A 17,660-nucleotide genomic window follows, 5' to 3' on the forward strand; every position below is an offset into this window, starting at 1 on the left:
AGCTGTGCTATCTTCTTGAAAAGACTGTCCTCCATGTCTTTTATTCTCTCTTGTTCCGTGAGGGTTTTATTTTTATTTCTTTGTTTTTGGTTAGGAGAAGGACATTTCTTTAAAAAAAAAATTTATTTTTGAGAGACCGTATGCACCTGAGTTGGGGAGGGGCAGAGAGAGAGAGAGAGAGAGGGAGAGAGAGATAGAGAGAGAGAGAATCCCAAGCAGGCTCCGTACTATCAGCGAGGAGCCTGACAAACTCACAAACCTTGAGATCATGACCTGAACTGTCGTCGGATGCTCAACTTACTGAGCCACCCAGGCGCCCCGGGAGAAGGACATTTATTGGGAAATACTGTGAACTCTCAGCAACAGCACTGAAGTCAATCTCTACATATTACCTAAGTGGCATACAGAGGAGGCTGAGGAAGCCTTTGCTCTGGGGATTCTTCCAGTACAAGCCAATATGTGCCATGGCCATAACTATAGCTTCTGTGAGGCACAGGATCTTTGGAAGCATAAACAGAACTGAGGGAGTTTTGGCTGGTTATGTTACAGTGTATTGAGTCTCTTATAATCGGTGTTTTTAAGCTTAAAGAATAAAAGTAAAAAGTTCCCAGTAAAAATTTGTGGTGTGGCTGTGTGTGACTCAACGAGAGAATGAAACTGCTCGTCACCAGCCACTCAGGAAATGAATGCTCTTTCCTTTAGCTCAGTAAGTGCAGGAAAACCATGTCAGGATTTAGATCAACCTGGAGGGAAGTTTCAAATACACACTTCACATTTTATTGCTGGCTTGGATGAGGGTCTAGGAGGCAAGGGGAGCGATGACACATTAGGGGACTCAAAATATATCAAAGGGCTTGACTGATGTGCCCTGTCAAGCAAGATGAGATTTAACAAGGATAAATAAGGCAAGGCGTCTGGGTCCAAAAAAACCTGATCTCTCATCTACAGGCTGTGAAAAAGGTCACTTGGTAGGAACACATGGGAACAAAGATTCTGGGTCTGGCTGATGGTGTTGTTTCAAATCTTTCTCAGTGATACTGCATGTCCACCGACGTTCTCTGTATCAATTTGGTTTTCTAGGTTTCGAGGCACCTCTTGCCCAGTGGGCCTCATCCTCCTCATCCCTGCTAGGATCCCTTTCTCCCTTGACAGTTTTTGCAACGTCATTGAGTTTGTGTTTTTCATAATAAACCAGACATACTTACAGTGTACAATTTCATCAGTGTTGACATATGCAGACATCCCATGAAACCTTCGTTACCATCCAGATCACTGACATTTTCTTCATCTGTGGAATCCTTCCCTCTCACCTCTGGATCCCCAAGCAACGACTGTCACTACAGATTAGTTTTGCCTTTTCTAGAATTTTATACGAATAGAATCATACAGTATGTTGTCTCTCTTTTTTTTTTTTTTTTGCCTGGATTTGAGTTTCATCCATATTGTTGTATCAATAGTTCGTTCCTTTCTTATGGCTTAATAGCATTCTGTTGTATGGCTATGCTGTCCCTTGTTCGTCCATTTATCTGTTGATGAAAACTTGAAGAAATTTTAGCCCTTCTGATAGGTGTGTGGCCACTGAGGTTTTGTTACTGCCTTGTTCTTGGAAGTTCCTTTTTGGTTCTTTTTCAAATCTGCCATGCCATTAAACAACTTTCCTGGTCTCTGAAGTTATTTTTCAAGCTTATTACTGATTTAAAAATATATGCACAGTTGTGCAGACTGTTGTTTAAAAACCTGTCTCCTGGGGCACCTGGGGGGCTCAGTGGGTTAAGTGTCTGGCTCTTGGTTTCACCTCAGGTCACGATCTCACAGTTTGTGAGTTCAAGCCCCATGTTGGGCTCTGCGCTGATAGCGTGGAGCCTACTTGGGATTCTTGCTCTCTCACTCTCTCTGCTCCTCCCCCTCTCTCTCTCAAAATAAAAAAAACTTAAAAAACCACCTTGTCTCCTAACTCCAATATATAGAGTGGGTCTGCGTTTGTTTCTGCCATTTCAGTAGGGTCTCTGTTCGGTCTGTGAGGCAGGTCTGGTTTCCTTGTGTACCCGTGGCTTTTTTGTTTTGACTTGTTGGTCACTGCCCTAGTAAAAGTCTATGTGGGGGGTGAGGAAGAGCTCTAGGATGAGTCCTAGGGTAAAGTCTTCTCCTTCAGAGACTTTATGTTTGTAACAGATATATGAAAGTAGTATTAGTACAGGAGAAGCCTCACATCACATGTAAGGCTGCAGTTCCCCCGGCTGACCCAGGCTGTGTGGACCTGGGTACAAAGCTATTCAAGGTGGACCAGTGGCCACAGTTTTTTCAGGGGAACTTTGTTTTCCTTTTATTTGTGTCTTTTGCTTTGCTCAGTGACAAGGTAGCCTTGTCTACAGTCCCCAGCTGTGGAAGGGCAGTAAGGGCACACTTATCTTAACCTTTTAACCTAAGGGTGTAGCCTCTGTAGTCCTAACAATGGTGGACAGGTCCCCTAACAGAGTCCCCCACTTGTACAGGCCTTAGGTCTTAACCTTGGTTCCCCGGCAGAGAAGTTTTCAGTAATAGATGTGTCCCGTTGGCAAAATGGGCCCATTGGGTGCTCTAATTTTTTTCACTCCAATTGCTTTCATACAAAAGCTGGTCACTGAGTTCCCCAATACTTTTTTGGCTACTTAATGCTTTTAAGGTAATTTTCAAAAGCACGTTTTCTGCAGCCCTTTTCATTTTTTTCCAGCAGGAAGACTGATTCAGATAACCTAGTCCCCCATCCCAAGGAAACAGGGAGCAAATCTGCTTTTCCCTGTTTCTCAGGAGTCCTACAGAGGACTCAGAGCTCTAGGTATCAGGGAAACAGGATTTCTACAGATGATCTGACCAAGGAGAGGAGGTCTGGAGTCTACAGAATTCTTTTCAACAAATGCTCAAAATATATGGCAGCATTCAAGAAAACATCCTGTGGGGCACCCGGGTGGTTCAGTTGGTTAAGCGTCTGACTCTTGATTTCAGCTCAGGTCACGATCTCACAGTGAGTGAGTTTGAGCCCCACATCAGGCTTCCGCCCTTCCCCTGGTCGCAGGTGTGCGTTCTCTCTCCCTCTCTCTCAAAATAAACAAACTCAAAAAAAAAAAAAAAAAAAAGAACACATTTTGTAAAATGTAAGTATCACTAATCCCATAATAACATCATCATCAAAGTGACTTAGAAATCATTTTTGTCCTGCTAATGCTTAAGCTGTTTCTTGAAGATCAGACAGAAAGGCAATGCCAGATGGAAGGCTGCTACTTCCTCTACCTGGGCCCATGAGTCCTTGTATAAAATGATGGCATCTGAAGCTCTTATCAGCTCCGACATTCTAAACGTAAGAATATTTTTGGGGACACAGGATAGCCGGCAGAGGCAATCATGAAAAGGAAATTCACTGAGAAATCCCTCTAACTTGTGAGAAAAATGGGTGAGGAAACAATGATCAATGTCTGTGGACTCAATGACCCAGGTTTCTTTTAGCTAGGTTTAAGTATTTTGGGATGAATTGCCCCCATGGCGAATGGGTGCTGTATTTCTGGTCGCGCGAAATAAAAGTAAGATATGCAGTCATCTCATCACTAGATTTCTCATATGTTGTCAAAGTTCTGACAAAGGTAAAATCTCCAGCGTCTTTCAAAACAGAGTTCAAGTAAGCAAATTGTAACAACAGCAGAAATAGATTTTACCAAAATATATAGTAATCTGTGACTCCTTGGCTGTCAGTTAAAGATGGTGTGGAAAAGGTGTCTGACTTTAACCTGTTTTCACAGCTTAAACTTCCTCATAAAATGTGTGTTTTTAAAGATGTGGCGAGGTAAAGAATGAAGTTTTCAAACAAAGCTGCCTTTTTCTCCTAATGGTATAACCCATATTACCTTCAAATACCCTGAGCAGCACTAAATCGTGGCCCTTGAGTTTTTTGCTGGTGGGAGGGTGGAATGAGCGAGCATGTGGAGGGGTGAGGAGAGGGTTTGTTTTAAAACAAAACCCAAAACACAGATCTGAAAGGAGGAAGCAGCATGTGGGAGGTGGGGGGCTATGTTAAGGGACCACGGCCTGACCAGGACCCATGTGAACCAAGGCTAGCCGCTCAACCTCCCTATAGACCCTCCTCCTCTCCTTTGTTTCACATAAAAGACCTGGCTCGGTAAGCAGGAACTTACTAGATGCTGAGGATTTAGAATCCTTGGATGACTGGGGCGCCTGGGTGGCTCAGTCGATTGGGCATCTGACTTCGGCTCAGATCATGATCCTACAGCTCGTGAGTTCAAGCCCTGCGTCAGGCTCTGTGCTGACAGCTCAGAGCCTGGAGCCTGCTTCGGATTCTGTGTCTTCCTGTCTCTCTGCCTCTTCCCCACTCGTACTCTGTCACTCTCTCTCTCTCTCTCTCAAAAATAAATAAACATTAAAAAATACATAGAATTCTTGGATGACTAACCTGAGTTTTGATTGGCTAGGAGAGCAAACAGGTTTGACCCAATAAAACAATATAAAGTTGAAAAGCGGATGGTCAGGGCTCCGTTTTTATTATAAAACCAAACCACATACCATTCCTGAAGTTCAGGAGAAGGAATGAGACCTGCGGTTCCATTTTTGGAGTTTTCCAGTTTACCCTGCCACCAGTTGTGATCATCCTTACTAATAATCTGGATAATGTCGCCAACTCTGAATCGAATGCCAGCTTCTTTGCAGGGGATGAGGTCATCCTTGGCTGGATCATATTCAAATTGTGCTCTTACATAGATCTATAAAACAGGAGTTTGTAAGAAAGGCTGCCATGGTGATGTGGGAGCAAACAGCTCTAACCTAATAACCACACACCAACACTTACAATACAAACAGGACATTAGATGGTGAAGCCAAATGATGCATGGAAAATAGGACACAAAACTGCTACCGCTAGAGACAATGTACTACCTTGGATGTGTGCAGGTTCAAGTCTTGGCGGTATTCGTTTGGAGGGAGCACCAGTAACATACTTGTTTAATAAAAATGAAGACTTAGTTTCTGCTTTTACTGTAACAGAATGGGCCTATAATTATAGAGAAGTACGCTTACCATTTTTAAATCCGCATATATTCAGCTCATGTGGTGGGCAAGTTGTCATGATCACGTGGCAGCCTTTACGCCACATACACAAGCACTCAGGGTGGGTTCTAACCCGAAAGCAGCACGTGATACAAAGCTAGCAAGCGCTGTGTAAACCATGCCGAGTGGTTTGACAGCTGGTGGTGTGTCCACACACTGCTGACAGACTTCAGTGTGATCGAAACTATTTTAAAGTATTAAAAACAGCGTTATTAACTTTTTCAGAAGGATTGGGGCTCTATAGTTGTATTTTACTGGTCTTAGAGAAGAAAAATGACTTTGAATCCTGACTTTGCCACTTGAAGTCAGCACAGAGCTGCACGATCTGCATAGTTCAAGGCTCTGGGTTTTAGGGAATGTAAATGTAACTAGTAAATATTATACAAGGGGACAGATTAGCACACGAGGGGTTATATGGCAGCGTTTTATGAACTGCCATATTTCTAAAATGCTTTAAAAGAAGGTGCTATGTATATAATTCAGTCTTAGGAATAAACTGGGGTGGGGGGGGGGCGGATTCTATCAGGTGCTAATTTATGCAGACCTTAACTCCCAATCAGGTTATTTTTTAACACCGAATTCCAAGAAGATTCCCCGAAAAATTCTCTCTCTTGAAATTAAATTTGAATATTAATGTTTAAGTCACTGTAAAACCAACCTGAAGGCTTTGGAACTGTTGTGTGATTACTGTGCTCAAGTTTTCTTTTCAGAAAGCCAGCCTATAAAAGTGGTCTCTGCATGGGCACCCAAGAGCCGTACTCCTGAAGTACGTACTCGCTTACGTAGCACTTCACTTTTCCTGCGTGGACCAACACAGGCATATTGGGATGGAAAGCCAGGACGCTTACGTCCTCGTTTTTCATTGTAAGTGGCTTTTAGAAATAAACATGCAAATACAGATTTAGAAAAGGTTTCTTGGAATTTCAGAGAATTCCTGCTTAAACGTGTTTATCAGCACATACGTTTCAGTTACTCTCAGAATTCTACGAGTTTTGTGACCTTTGAATTTTTTTTTTCCCACTCCAGAGGCAGGCCCAGAAGACCCCCAAAGGCTGAATTCTTAGCCATCAACACAAATTTATCAGGTTGAAGTTACAATAACCGTCACAGCTACAAAGAGGTGAGGAAAAAATCTTTATAGAAAATTAGTCATATGTAATGTGTTAAAATGAAATGGTACAAGCTCTCAATGTTTAAATGTTATGGTCCAAAATGCAGACATTATGGGATGGAAAGGGTTAATAAAAGATTGGCTATTAGCAGCTCAGTTTAGAGAAATTTCTATAGAGGATATCTATTCACCTGTCGTCCTTTTGGTTGGGTAGTTGATGGCAAGTCCTGTAGAATAAAGCCAACCCAGGAGAAAAATTTTCATTTACTTTTCAAGAGTACAAGGTAATTTGTGTGTTCTGTTACAATATGGTTAAAAAAATGAGCTAGATTTCAGTTGTAAAGAGATCATATACATTATTCCATTTCTCAGAAATGTTGAGTTATCAAAAAAAATCAAACCCAGGCCATTTAGCAGCAAGCTGAAGAAAGCAGGTAAGTTTAAGCAAGAGAGAAAATGTGTTCTTAAGAAACAACTCAGCATCTTCAACACAAAAGCCACTGCGAGTGAAATAGCCCTATTAAAAACAAAAACAAACCCCCAAACTAAAAAAGAGCTGATGCCCTTTTCGACTTAGTCACTGCAATCAGATTTTGAAAAATTCAATGGCTATATGGATTTTCACCATCTTTAAAGTATTACATGTAAACTATTATAAATGAATTCCTTTGGTAGCCTATTTCGAAGTTAAAAATAAAGGTTGTAGGAAAATTTCTCCCATAATTTCTCTTACTGACATCATTCCATTAAGAGGATCTCTAAATCGTTTAAAATTTTATCTGATTAAAAACAGTTGATGTGTTTTTAAAGGGCACGTTAAGAGGAAAGAAGCGATACTGCTGCATTTGTGAAACTCTCAACAAATTTCAACAGCAATATCAGCAACGTAAAGATTTTGTTACCCCGAAATACCACATACTTGCACCTTAAGTGCTTCCGTTTAAGTAAGTGAAAAACAATTCATATTGCAAAATGAATCGTTCTGAAAAAATGGTAAAATTCTAAGTTCAAGTCAAAAGATCAAGTAGTTTGTGTTAAAGATGTGATAACAGCGTGGCTTAAGTGCAGTTTGAAGCCAGTTCCTTTTGCTTTTCATATCCAGGCAAGGCTTATAATTCACAAAAATATGTGCACGTACCACAATAACAGAGGGCACACCAATTCATAACGTAGATAGCGGAAACTAAAACATGTTGCTGATATCACTCAGAATAGACAACTACAAAGCCCGAGAATACCCACATGCCTACTCTGCAAAATCCTTACGTTTCTTCATCTTTCTCCAATTAAAAAAAAAAAAACATTTAGAAATTTCAACAAATTGCCACTTATATCCTTTGCGTAAGTCCGAGCAAAGTCATAAATGCTAGTGGGGTGACACAGAAATATTTTGAGAATGACCAAGGCAGTCTTGAGCTCCAGTTCTTCAAATTTAACTAGTGAAAGGGTTTTTTTTTTTCACGAGAAGAAAATGTGGAAAAGGCTTTCCGGGGGTAAACTGCATTGTAGCTGTAGTAGCCTTGTATATCGGCAGAAGACAATATTTCCACTGAACACATGTAGCTAGAACACTCAAGGCAGGTGGCACCAACAAAATTGTCACACTTTGCTGTGTGGAGCTAGAGTTCTTACCGAAACAGAATTGTTAGTGCTGCTATGACCATTAGCTGGGGACTGTCTGGAAGTGGAGGGGGAATCTCTCTGAAATAAGACACAAGGTTCATTAACACAGAACACCAGCACAGAAACAGAGATATTCACATCAACAGTTACAACCACAGTCTGACAACCGTTTCCTCTGAGGTTTTAGCTGCAAAGGTGCTATGCTGACTTACGTGCATGGTTTCACGGAAGTCTGACAAAATTTTTGCAGTCTGAAGATTCACATATTGTAAGTGATGGCCACGTCCTTTATTAAGAATTTCTTTCCTGTCTCCAACATTCTATGCAAACTTGGCTTACTTTAAAGTGAGACCCGGAAGAGTGAATTGGTATTAAAATCCTATCAGGTACTGTGAAATGACAAATATCACTAGAAACTTATTGTGCTGAAGATCCCAACTGCCTAATTTTTGTTGAAAATTAGGCTTGAAAAGCATGTAATAGTTTTTAGGTACCTCGGTGTCAAAATTTACTGAATGACTCATTTGAAGTGAAACAAATCTAAAAAAAATAAACCAAAAGACTTCTCATGTCGTAATCACCTTGGAGTCCTTCTAGGACAGAAATTACTAATAAGGGTAAAAGATAGACATACACCAGAGAAGAAACCTTTATTCTTTAGATCATTTTAGCAGATTGATTAAAACAATAACCTTGAGCCTCTAAAAATATTATACTTCTGGCAAAGGTCTCCGGAGGCACAGCCACTCTCCCTAGATCGACAGTCCTCAGTCACACTCTCTATACTGTGTGGCACACTCACAATCCTTTCTGGGCTCCATTCCCTTATTTTCCAAATCAGCTTTAATGATAATGAGGAGAGGAAGGAAATATGTATTTTGACATTTTTGGTTTAGTAGAGTTCTTTGAAACCTTTGAGATGGACATGTCTGCTCAAAAGACATTTGTTTTTTTCTAGAAGGTCTAAAGAAAACTTCTGGAACTTGTTAGCTCTTTAAATAATGGGCTCCCTTAGAGGAGTATTCTCAAATCTTCATGATCAGATTGATTTCTAGGTCCACTCCCAGAGACTTAAGTCACTGGGGCCAGGGTGAGGGCAGCAGTGTCCTCTTTTGCCAAGGAGGGTACAACGATGTGGGTGGCCAGAGAGCCCTTCTTTGGGAAGTATTGCCCTAGCTGGGAAGAGTCCAACCATAGGTTTGAATTCTGCCAGAGAACAGGAGGGTCAAACAGGTTGGGGTTAAGGCTAGGAGGGTAATATCATTTTTTCTACTATTCGGAGGTAAAGGAGATAAGGGGGGAGGGCTCTTCTTACTCAAGCGTAGAATTTACACACGTAATAATACTAGTCCCATCCTAAAACCAGTTCCACCACTTAAACACCGCAAGAGAAACTTATGTTATATTAATAACTAACAACATCCTCTGGTTAGTTAACTAAAAAGACAAGAAAAAAATCAATCATATTTACTAAATTTCTTCAATGATGAGAAATGGTATGAAGACCACCTGCGATTTTAGGATATTAAAACGCTGCACATAAAAAATGTGTGTGACATTCTCTCCTTCCCAGCAAGGTTTGTGTTCTAGGTAACCAACTGCAAAACCATGAATCCTGGAGCAGAAGAAGTTCTGCATTTTCTTTTGAGGTATAGTATTAATTGAAGTTCCATAAAAAGCCACCAAGAGGAGCTCAAAACCTGATGTAACAGAAACCCCAATTGTCATGGTTCACTAAAAATATACTGGGCAAAACTACAAATTCTTAGACATATCTTCAATAGGTTTAGAGAAAAAACATGAAGCCTCTGAGTTTGCTTGTGAAATTTACAGCATTGCTAAGAGCCTGGAAGAAGCCTTATAATTCCTCCCTCAGCTTTTCCTGAGGTCAAATTCAATTTTCTAGAGGAGTTCCAGTAAGTTACTTGTGAGTCCTAAAAAATTCACTGTGGGAAATGTGTACGCACATGGATGCATACACGCTTGGAAGATGCACACGGAAGAACAAGCTTCAGAAAATAATGCTCTGTGTGTATAATGCCTGAAGGATGATCCCTTTCATGCCAGTTTGTGTTTCCAAATACGAAAAGGATCGCTTTTGGAATCTCATTTAATAAGCAACAGAAAACTGAATAACATAGCTTGGAAAAGCTACAGTTTCTGTAGGGTACACCTACCGTAAGAAAGAAACTTGGGGGCTGTATTACTCTAAAAAACTTACTTCCTTGTGAATCACACAATGTTCCATGTTTAAGCGATTGCACAGAAGGTTGCAAAAGCCTATACTCCCTCTAATAAAGCCAGTTACCAATTCGTCACAGACTTAACACCTATCTAGGGACTTGTCGCAATTATTTGAGCACCTTGATCTTAACAGAAATAGATCACTTCTTAGATTCTTGGAAAGAAGAACTATCTGTGTGATTTCTTAATAAGGGAAGTGAATGTACTTCCTGGAAATATTATCGCAATTATCTTTTTTGTTTTTTTTTTTTTCCTCAGAGACTCCATTTGTTCTTATTAAGCCTCATGTCATTATTTGTAGCTCCTCTCTATTTTGCTCCAGTTCCAGCCTGCAGAAAGTTCAAGTGCTGAGGAGTTCCCCGTGGAAGCAGGGCTGAGTAGGTGAATGGAACCTACTCTGTTCCGTTATCTTTGTTGTAAAATTGGTGTGCAGTGATCAACAGCACAGGCAGAAACAATTTCCCAGAAAGCCAAAACATTCAGCCATCAGCAGACAGTTAGTTAAGAACCCAGAGGAGACAGGGGTGTGTGTGTGGGGGGTGGGGTTGCCCCAGAGCCATTACCTCACAGGACGATGACTGAGTGCGGTAACTTGGCACGATCTTGAAGGTGATACTCCCCCGCATTTCCCGCTGGAGGAAGAATAAAGGAGAGCTCTCTTAACAAACAAATGTTGCACATAAAGACAAGTGAGAAACCACTCGACTTGTGTGTGTTGTGTGTGGGGTAATTAATGCAAGCCAGCTGAGCACGCATGGGCCTAACATGAAATCGAAATCGAGTTATAAGGTAGGGGCTGCTCACAGTAATAGAAATTGTTCTTGGGAGACATCCCTGCAAAGTCAAGGCTGGCTGCCTTGTTCATGCAGGAGTGGTGGAAACAGACCTCGGGTGGTTACCTTTTTATAGGCACAAGGATGAAAACCTTTAAGTGCCTTTCAAAAGTGAACATGAATTGAGCCAGTCAAGAGAACAAGTAATTACATAAAAATGATATTTGGTCTTCTACATTATGATGGTGCTCCATTAAGTTTGCCGCTTCTTTCATAATTTTGGCCTTATTGTTTTTACTGTGGTGAGTCAGGGTGCTTCTAATAGATATTCATAACATGGGAGGCTGCTACAATTGTGGTAGGAAGATGGTCCCAGAACATCTGCCTCCACTCAGCAGGACAATGAACATAGACCAGGGACTGTCATCCTGCTTTTTTAATGCAAAGCCAATTGTGAACACAGATTTTGGATATGTACGATAAAAAATAGCTTGGTCTACTATGTCTTTCCTTCCTTCTGTGCCGTGGAGAAATCTAATACAGCTGGCTATGACTCAGCTAAACAGGAACAAGGTTTCTGACATTGCTAATGTCAGCAGGATTGGGGTCAGTGAGAAACCAGTTCACAGATACGCACAAGTTGCTTGTCAGTCCTAAAAAATTCACTGTGGGAAATGTGCATGCACATTGATGCACACCTGCTTGGAAGATGCACATGGGAGAACACGCTTCAAAAAAAAATACTCTAGCTGTGTGTGTATAATGACCGAAGGATGATACCCTTCATGCCAGGGGACTGGAAAGGTTATCTTTACAGGTCTACTCAGTAAGAAACAGGAGATCAAGGATGAAACGAGAGCACTGAAGCCCACACTGCTAGATGGGCAAGATGTTTCCAAACTCTGGGACATGCAAACATTTTCTCAGTTGTCTACCCCCCCACTCCCAATTTTTTTTAAAGTAGGCTCCACGCCCAGCGTGGATCAAGACCTGAGCTGAGATCAAGAGTCAGACACTCAATCAACTGAGCCACCCAGGCACCCCCCGCCCCCGCTCCGTTGTCAATTCTTATAAATGTTGTAGAAATTCAAGTCCACACAAACGATAGTATCAAAAATACTCTGATTACAAAAGAATACCCCTTATCTGTGTGTTAAAAAACAAACTAACTGAAAGTCAATCTTGGAAAAAGACAAAGAAACTTTCATTTACTCACAAGCATTTTTTGCAGCTGTTCCACTGTTTGATTAGCCACACTGATGCCATTAATCTCTCGAATTTCATCACCAACATGAAGTGTACCTAAAGAAAGGACACGAAACGTGAAATTAATATATATACATATTTTAACAACAAAATCCAAAGGCAGCAATGTAAGTAATTAAAAAAAATTAAGCTAAACACTGAAGGCCAATATTTCAGAAACAGGTACAGCTTTGGCTCACCCAAGTGTCACATAGTGAACTCACCAAAACAGATACATTTACTCATAGAAGACACACTTTTGAAAGATGGCTGTGGAAATCTGTTGATTTCTGAGAGAGGCACTGCGTATAGTCGTTTAAAATGACAGTTTCTAGATCTAGCGTGTCTGGGTGCAAATCTCAGCCACATCACTTCTAGAGTTAAGACCTTAGGAGGGTTACCAAAACTTTCCATGTCTCGGTTTTCACATTTACAAAATGGAGATGAAAATAGTACCTATTTCATATGATTGTTTTGAGGATTAAATTAGCTTAATATGCACAGAAGGATTAGAAATGTTCTTGGCACACAGTAAGTACCATTTAAGTGTCCGTTATTAATTTCTACCATTATTATCTACCAAATACCATACAAAGAATTGTGATAATACCTGTACAACGCTAAGCTTATGGTAGACAAAACACAATCCTTTTATAATAATTTGGTAGGCATTTCAGGGTCCTGTAATACTTAAATTGGAAAAAGTGACCAAGAACCAATGCTTACAGAGTTATGTAAAATTTTACTTCCTTGTTTATAAATTGTGCACACGTTAACATGCTGACCTGACTTTATTACGAAAAACTCACAGTGTCTTTTACAGGTACATACTAAAATGTCCATAAAGAAAATAAGATGCCTGTAATTTGCTTCAAAATAATCCAGGGGAGTGGACAGTAGGGCAAGTACGGATGAAACCAGCGTGGCCATGAATTACCAGTAATTCTAGTGGGTTATGGGTACATGGGTGATCACTGCACTATACTTTCTACTTTTCTCCACTTGAACTCACTGCACTGTTCTTTCTACTCATGTTTGAAAATTAACATAATAAAACAAAAATTTGGAGACTTTTGTTTCCAATATGGCTGGTTAGTCACTCGAAGAATTTCTCACAATGATCTCTCACCTAGGGTACACCTCTTCAAGTGTTACTGGTCTCACAACAGGAGTATAAATGCCTAAGAGCACTTCCTACTTCCATATCTACCATCAGCTCCACATAGAAACCTGTGAGCTGGATCCAGAGTGGTAGCAAACTAAGGGTGGAATGAAATAGCGGAAAGGGTGAATGACATAGTAGCAATGCCTGCTAGCTGGATTCTGAGCCTTGGGCCAACAGCAAGTTAGAGAAGCTGAGCCTAGGAATCTGTAGGGAGGCAAGACTCAGATCTGTGGTGCTCCATGGTAACTAGAAGAAGAGGGAACAAACTCTCTGGAGGAAAGTGTTCCCAGTTTAGGCCCACAGGACTTCCACTAATTGGAACAATGAGCTCACAATCAAAGACCACCAAACACACAATAAGGCAAACTACTATGTGAGTCATCAGAAACAGAAAAAACAGGGGCGCCTGGGTGGCGCAGTCGGTTAAGCGTCCGACTTCAGCCAGGTCACGATCTCGCGGTCCGTGAGTTTGAGCCCCGCATCGGGCTCTGAGCTGATGGCTCAGAGCCTGGAGCCTGTTTCCGATTCTGTGTCTCCCTCTCTCTCTGCCCCTCCCCCATTCATGCTCTGTCTCTCTCTGTCCCAAAAATAAATTAAAACGTTGAAAAAAAAAAAAGAAAAAACAGATTTATTTACGTTTTTTAAAATTTATTTTTGAGAAGGATATAAAGAGTAAGAAGGGGAGGGGCAGAGAGAGGAGACAGAATTCCAAGCAGCTCCACACTGTTAGCACAGAGCCTGATGTGGGGCTCAAACCCACGAACTGCGAGATCATGACCTGAGCTGAAATCAAGAGTTGGACATTTATCCGACTGAGCCACCCAGGTTCCCCCAGAAAAAACAGATTTAAATCACAAGGAGAACAGATACTGGAATGATCAGATACAGAATGTAAAATGGCTACACATTAATAAAACTAAGTACAAATGACTAGTACTTCTAGAAAAGAAAAATATAACTGGTGACATAAACCAATGAATTGATGAGTTGAACACGAATTCAGATGGCTGAAGAGAGTTTCAGTGAACTGGAAGAAAAAACCAAATAAATTACCTAGAATGCAAGTCAGAGAAATAAGGAGACACAGAAAATAGGAAATAAGAAATAAAGAAAATAGGAAAAGAAAGAGATATGGAGGGAATGTCTAGCGCATGTCCAGTGGAGTTCAGAAGGAATATGGAGAATGGGGAAGAGGCAATATTTGAAGAAATAATGGTTGCAAACTTTCCTATCTGGCGAAAGCATGATTATACAGATCCAGGAAGAATAATGTATCCCAAACAGGATAAATAAAAGAAATCCATGCTGGATGGTAGTGAAACTATAGAACATCTAAAGACAAAGACCTTAAAATAACCAGAGAAAGCAAGGACAATTCTAGTGACATCAGACTTTCCGATGTCAAACAATGGATGCCAAAATACAACAGAATGGTAACCATCAACCTAAAATTGTGTTCTCAACAAAAGTAATTTTCATGATTGGGGCTGAAATAAAATATTTACAGATAAATACCACCTGAGAGAGTTTATCAACAGGAGACTGGCACTAAAGGAACTTTTAAGGATGTGCTTTAGGAAGAAGGAAAATGTTCCCCAAAGATGGTCTGAGATTTAAGAAGGAATGGTGAATTTACACCTGAAACCAATATAACACTGCATGTTAAGTATACTGGAAATAAAATTAAAAAAAAAAATAGAAGGAATGGTGAGTAAATAAAATTATAAACATTTATGTAAATCCAAAAAAAAATGGTCATATATTAATAGTAATTACAAATTTGTGAATTTAAAACAGGACAGAACTAAAATACTGGGCAAGAATAATATGTAAATCAGGAATACAATCAAATTTAGTGTTCGAATGTCTTTGTATTCTTTGGGAATGGGATTAAGATACTGTTTCACTTCAGTATATTTAATGTTAAATATGTATGATAAAATTTCAAGGTAACCACCTAAAAAATAGAATGCTGAAATTCTAAACTACCAGGGGGAAAAAAGGAACAAAAAATGAACAGAAAACCAATTACAAAATGGAATAAATATAAATAAAAAAGCAAGATGACAGAAGTCACAATTAATATCAATGGACTAATGCCCATTAAAAGATGGTGATCATCAAAGTACATTAAAAAATGAACAACTTAGCTTAAAAAATGTTTGCAAGAGACACACTGACGCATACAGGCAGAGAATGGTTGGAAATAAAAGCATGGAAGAAGACGTGCTAGCAAATACTAAAGTAAAACTGGAATAAGTGTATTACTATTAGATAAATAGGTTTTAACAGTTTTAATGTTAACTTATTTGGAAAGAGAGAGAGTGGGGGTGGGCAGAGAGAGAGAGGGAAAGAGAGTATCCCAAGCAGGCTCCACACTCAGTGGGGAACCTGATGTGGGGCTGGATCTCATGACGGTGAGATCGTGACCTGAGCCAAAATCAAGAGTCAGACGTTCGACCAACTGAGCCACGTAGGTGCCCCTTAATAAATAGGTTTTAAATAGAAAGTATTAAGAATAGAAATGGTTACCAGATATTTCCATGCACCTAATAAGACAGCTTTAAATAAAGCCAAAATTGAGAGCTCTACGGGTAGGAATTGAAAAACACTACTATGATAGTGAGATATGTCAGCAATTACTGATAGGTCAGGTAGACAAAAAACTAGTCGAGAAATAGAAGATGTGAAGAAAACAATTAATAGCCCCAAGCCAATCATCATATAGAGAACTTTCCATGCAACAGTTAAAGAACAAACCTTCTTAAGTACACATGGACCTTTACAAAACTGATTAAAGTCCTATGCTATAAGGTAAGTCTCAAGAAACCTCAAAGAAATGGTGTCATACAGACCACACTCTCTGACCATGGTGCAATTAAGTTAGAAGTAAATTATAAAAAGATACATAGAAAATCTTAGATGTGGTATGTAAAAAAACACTCCTAAATAACTGTGGGTCAATGAAAGATACCATAATAGGAATTTAAGAGTACTTAAAACTGAATTACAATAAAAATTCTTCATATCAAAACTGGTGGAATACAGATAAATGAGTACTTAAGGGTAGAGTTTACACTCAAATGCATATATTAGAAATAAAGACTGGGATAAATGAACTAAGCTTCTAATTAGGAAAGTTAGATACAACCAATAAGAAGTAGAATGAAGGAGAGAAATAGAAATCAGGTCATAAAACAATGAAATAGGAAATAAACATACAACAGAGAGAATTAACAGAACCCCAAGTGGGTTTTTGAACAAAACCCTGGCAAAGTTAATTAAGGGAAAAAAGACAAGGCACAAATAAACAATTTTAGTACTAAACAAGGGGACATAATTACAGAGATGGTAGGGAATAAGAAGCTTAGTGAAATAATTTTTAAAACTTTTTTTTAAGGAAAATGTAATTTACCAAACTCACTCAAGATACAGAAAGCCCGAATGCCTGAATAACCATTAAAGAAACTGAAGCAGTTGTTAAAAAAAAAAAAAAAAAAAAAAAAGAAAAAAAGAAAACCCAAATCCAAAACCCAACGCCAGGCCTTGATAGTTTTATAGGTAAGTTCTACCAAACTTTAAAGGTACAAATCATTCCAATATTATACAAAGTCTTTCAGAGAAGTCATCAAGGGAGAAGGCTCTCCAAGTCATTTTATGAAGTAATGTAACTTTGAAATTAAAACCATACAGAGAAAGACCAGAAAGGAAAACTAATTACAGCCCAGTCTCACTCATAATTGCAAATACAAAAATCATAAACAAAACATTACTTTACAGGATCTGGCAGCACATACAAAAAAAAAAAAATAACATACAATGACTAAGTTGGGTTTATCTGAGAAGTGCAAAAGGGCTTTATCATAAGAAAATCTTTAAAAGTCATTTAGTACATTAATAGATAAAAGAAAAAAAAAACAAATGATCATCTCAGCAGATGAAGCGCATTTGATAAAATTCAAACCCAATCATAATGAAATGGTTCAGCAACTAAGAATATAAGAGAACTTCCTCAGCCCTAATAGAAGGCATCTACTAAAATCTACAGTAAATGTTATTCTTCATGGGAAACATTGGAAAGCTACCTTTCAAAAACAAGAATAGGACCAGGATGTCCACTACACCACTTTTTTTGAATTAAAATATTTTTTTTAACATTTATTTACTTTTGAGAGACAGATACAGAGCATGAACATGGGAGGGGCCGAGAGAGAGGGAGACACAGAATCTGAAGCAGGCTCCAGGCTCCGAGCTGTCAGCACAGAGCCCAACATGAGCTCGGACCCATGAACTGTGAAATCATGACCTGAGCCGAAGCTGGACACTTCACTGAGCCACCAAGGGGCCCCCCCCCACTTCTTTTTTTTTTTTTTAAAGTTTTATTTATTTGGTGGGGGGGGATGAGGGGCAG

General features: G+C 39.6%; 1 protein-coding gene across 13 annotated transcripts in view; it reads right to left on the bottom strand.

Moving 5' to 3' along the window:
- CASK (calcium/calmodulin dependent serine protein kinase) overlaps nt 1-17,660 on the bottom strand; it is a 354,148-nt gene that overhangs the window by 26,301 nt on the left and 310,187 nt on the right. For 6 of the 13 annotated variants that reach the window (XM_053202250.1, XM_027053933.2, XM_027053929.2 and 3 more), the window contains 5 exons: nt 12,056-12,141; nt 10,630-10,698; nt 7,832-7,900; nt 6,391-6,426; nt 4,549-4,745 (listed from right to left, as the gene is read on the bottom strand). In XM_053202250.1, the coding sequence (XP_053058225.1) occupies nt 4,549-4,745; nt 6,391-6,426; nt 7,832-7,900; nt 10,630-10,698; nt 12,056-12,141 (457 nt within the window). The remainder of the gene's footprint in view (nt 1-4,548; nt 4,746-6,390; nt 6,427-7,831; nt 7,901-10,629; nt 10,699-12,055; nt 12,142-17,660) is intronic. The other 7 variants (XM_027053938.2, XM_053202253.1, XM_027053939.2 and 4 more) reach the window with 3 other exon arrangements.

Source organism: Acinonyx jubatus, chromosome X, assembly GCF_027475565.1.
Source record: "Acinonyx jubatus isolate Ajub_Pintada_27869175 chromosome X, VMU_Ajub_asm_v1.0, whole genome shotgun sequence".
Taxonomy (NCBI): Eukaryota; Metazoa; Chordata; class Mammalia; order Carnivora; family Felidae; genus Acinonyx; species Acinonyx jubatus.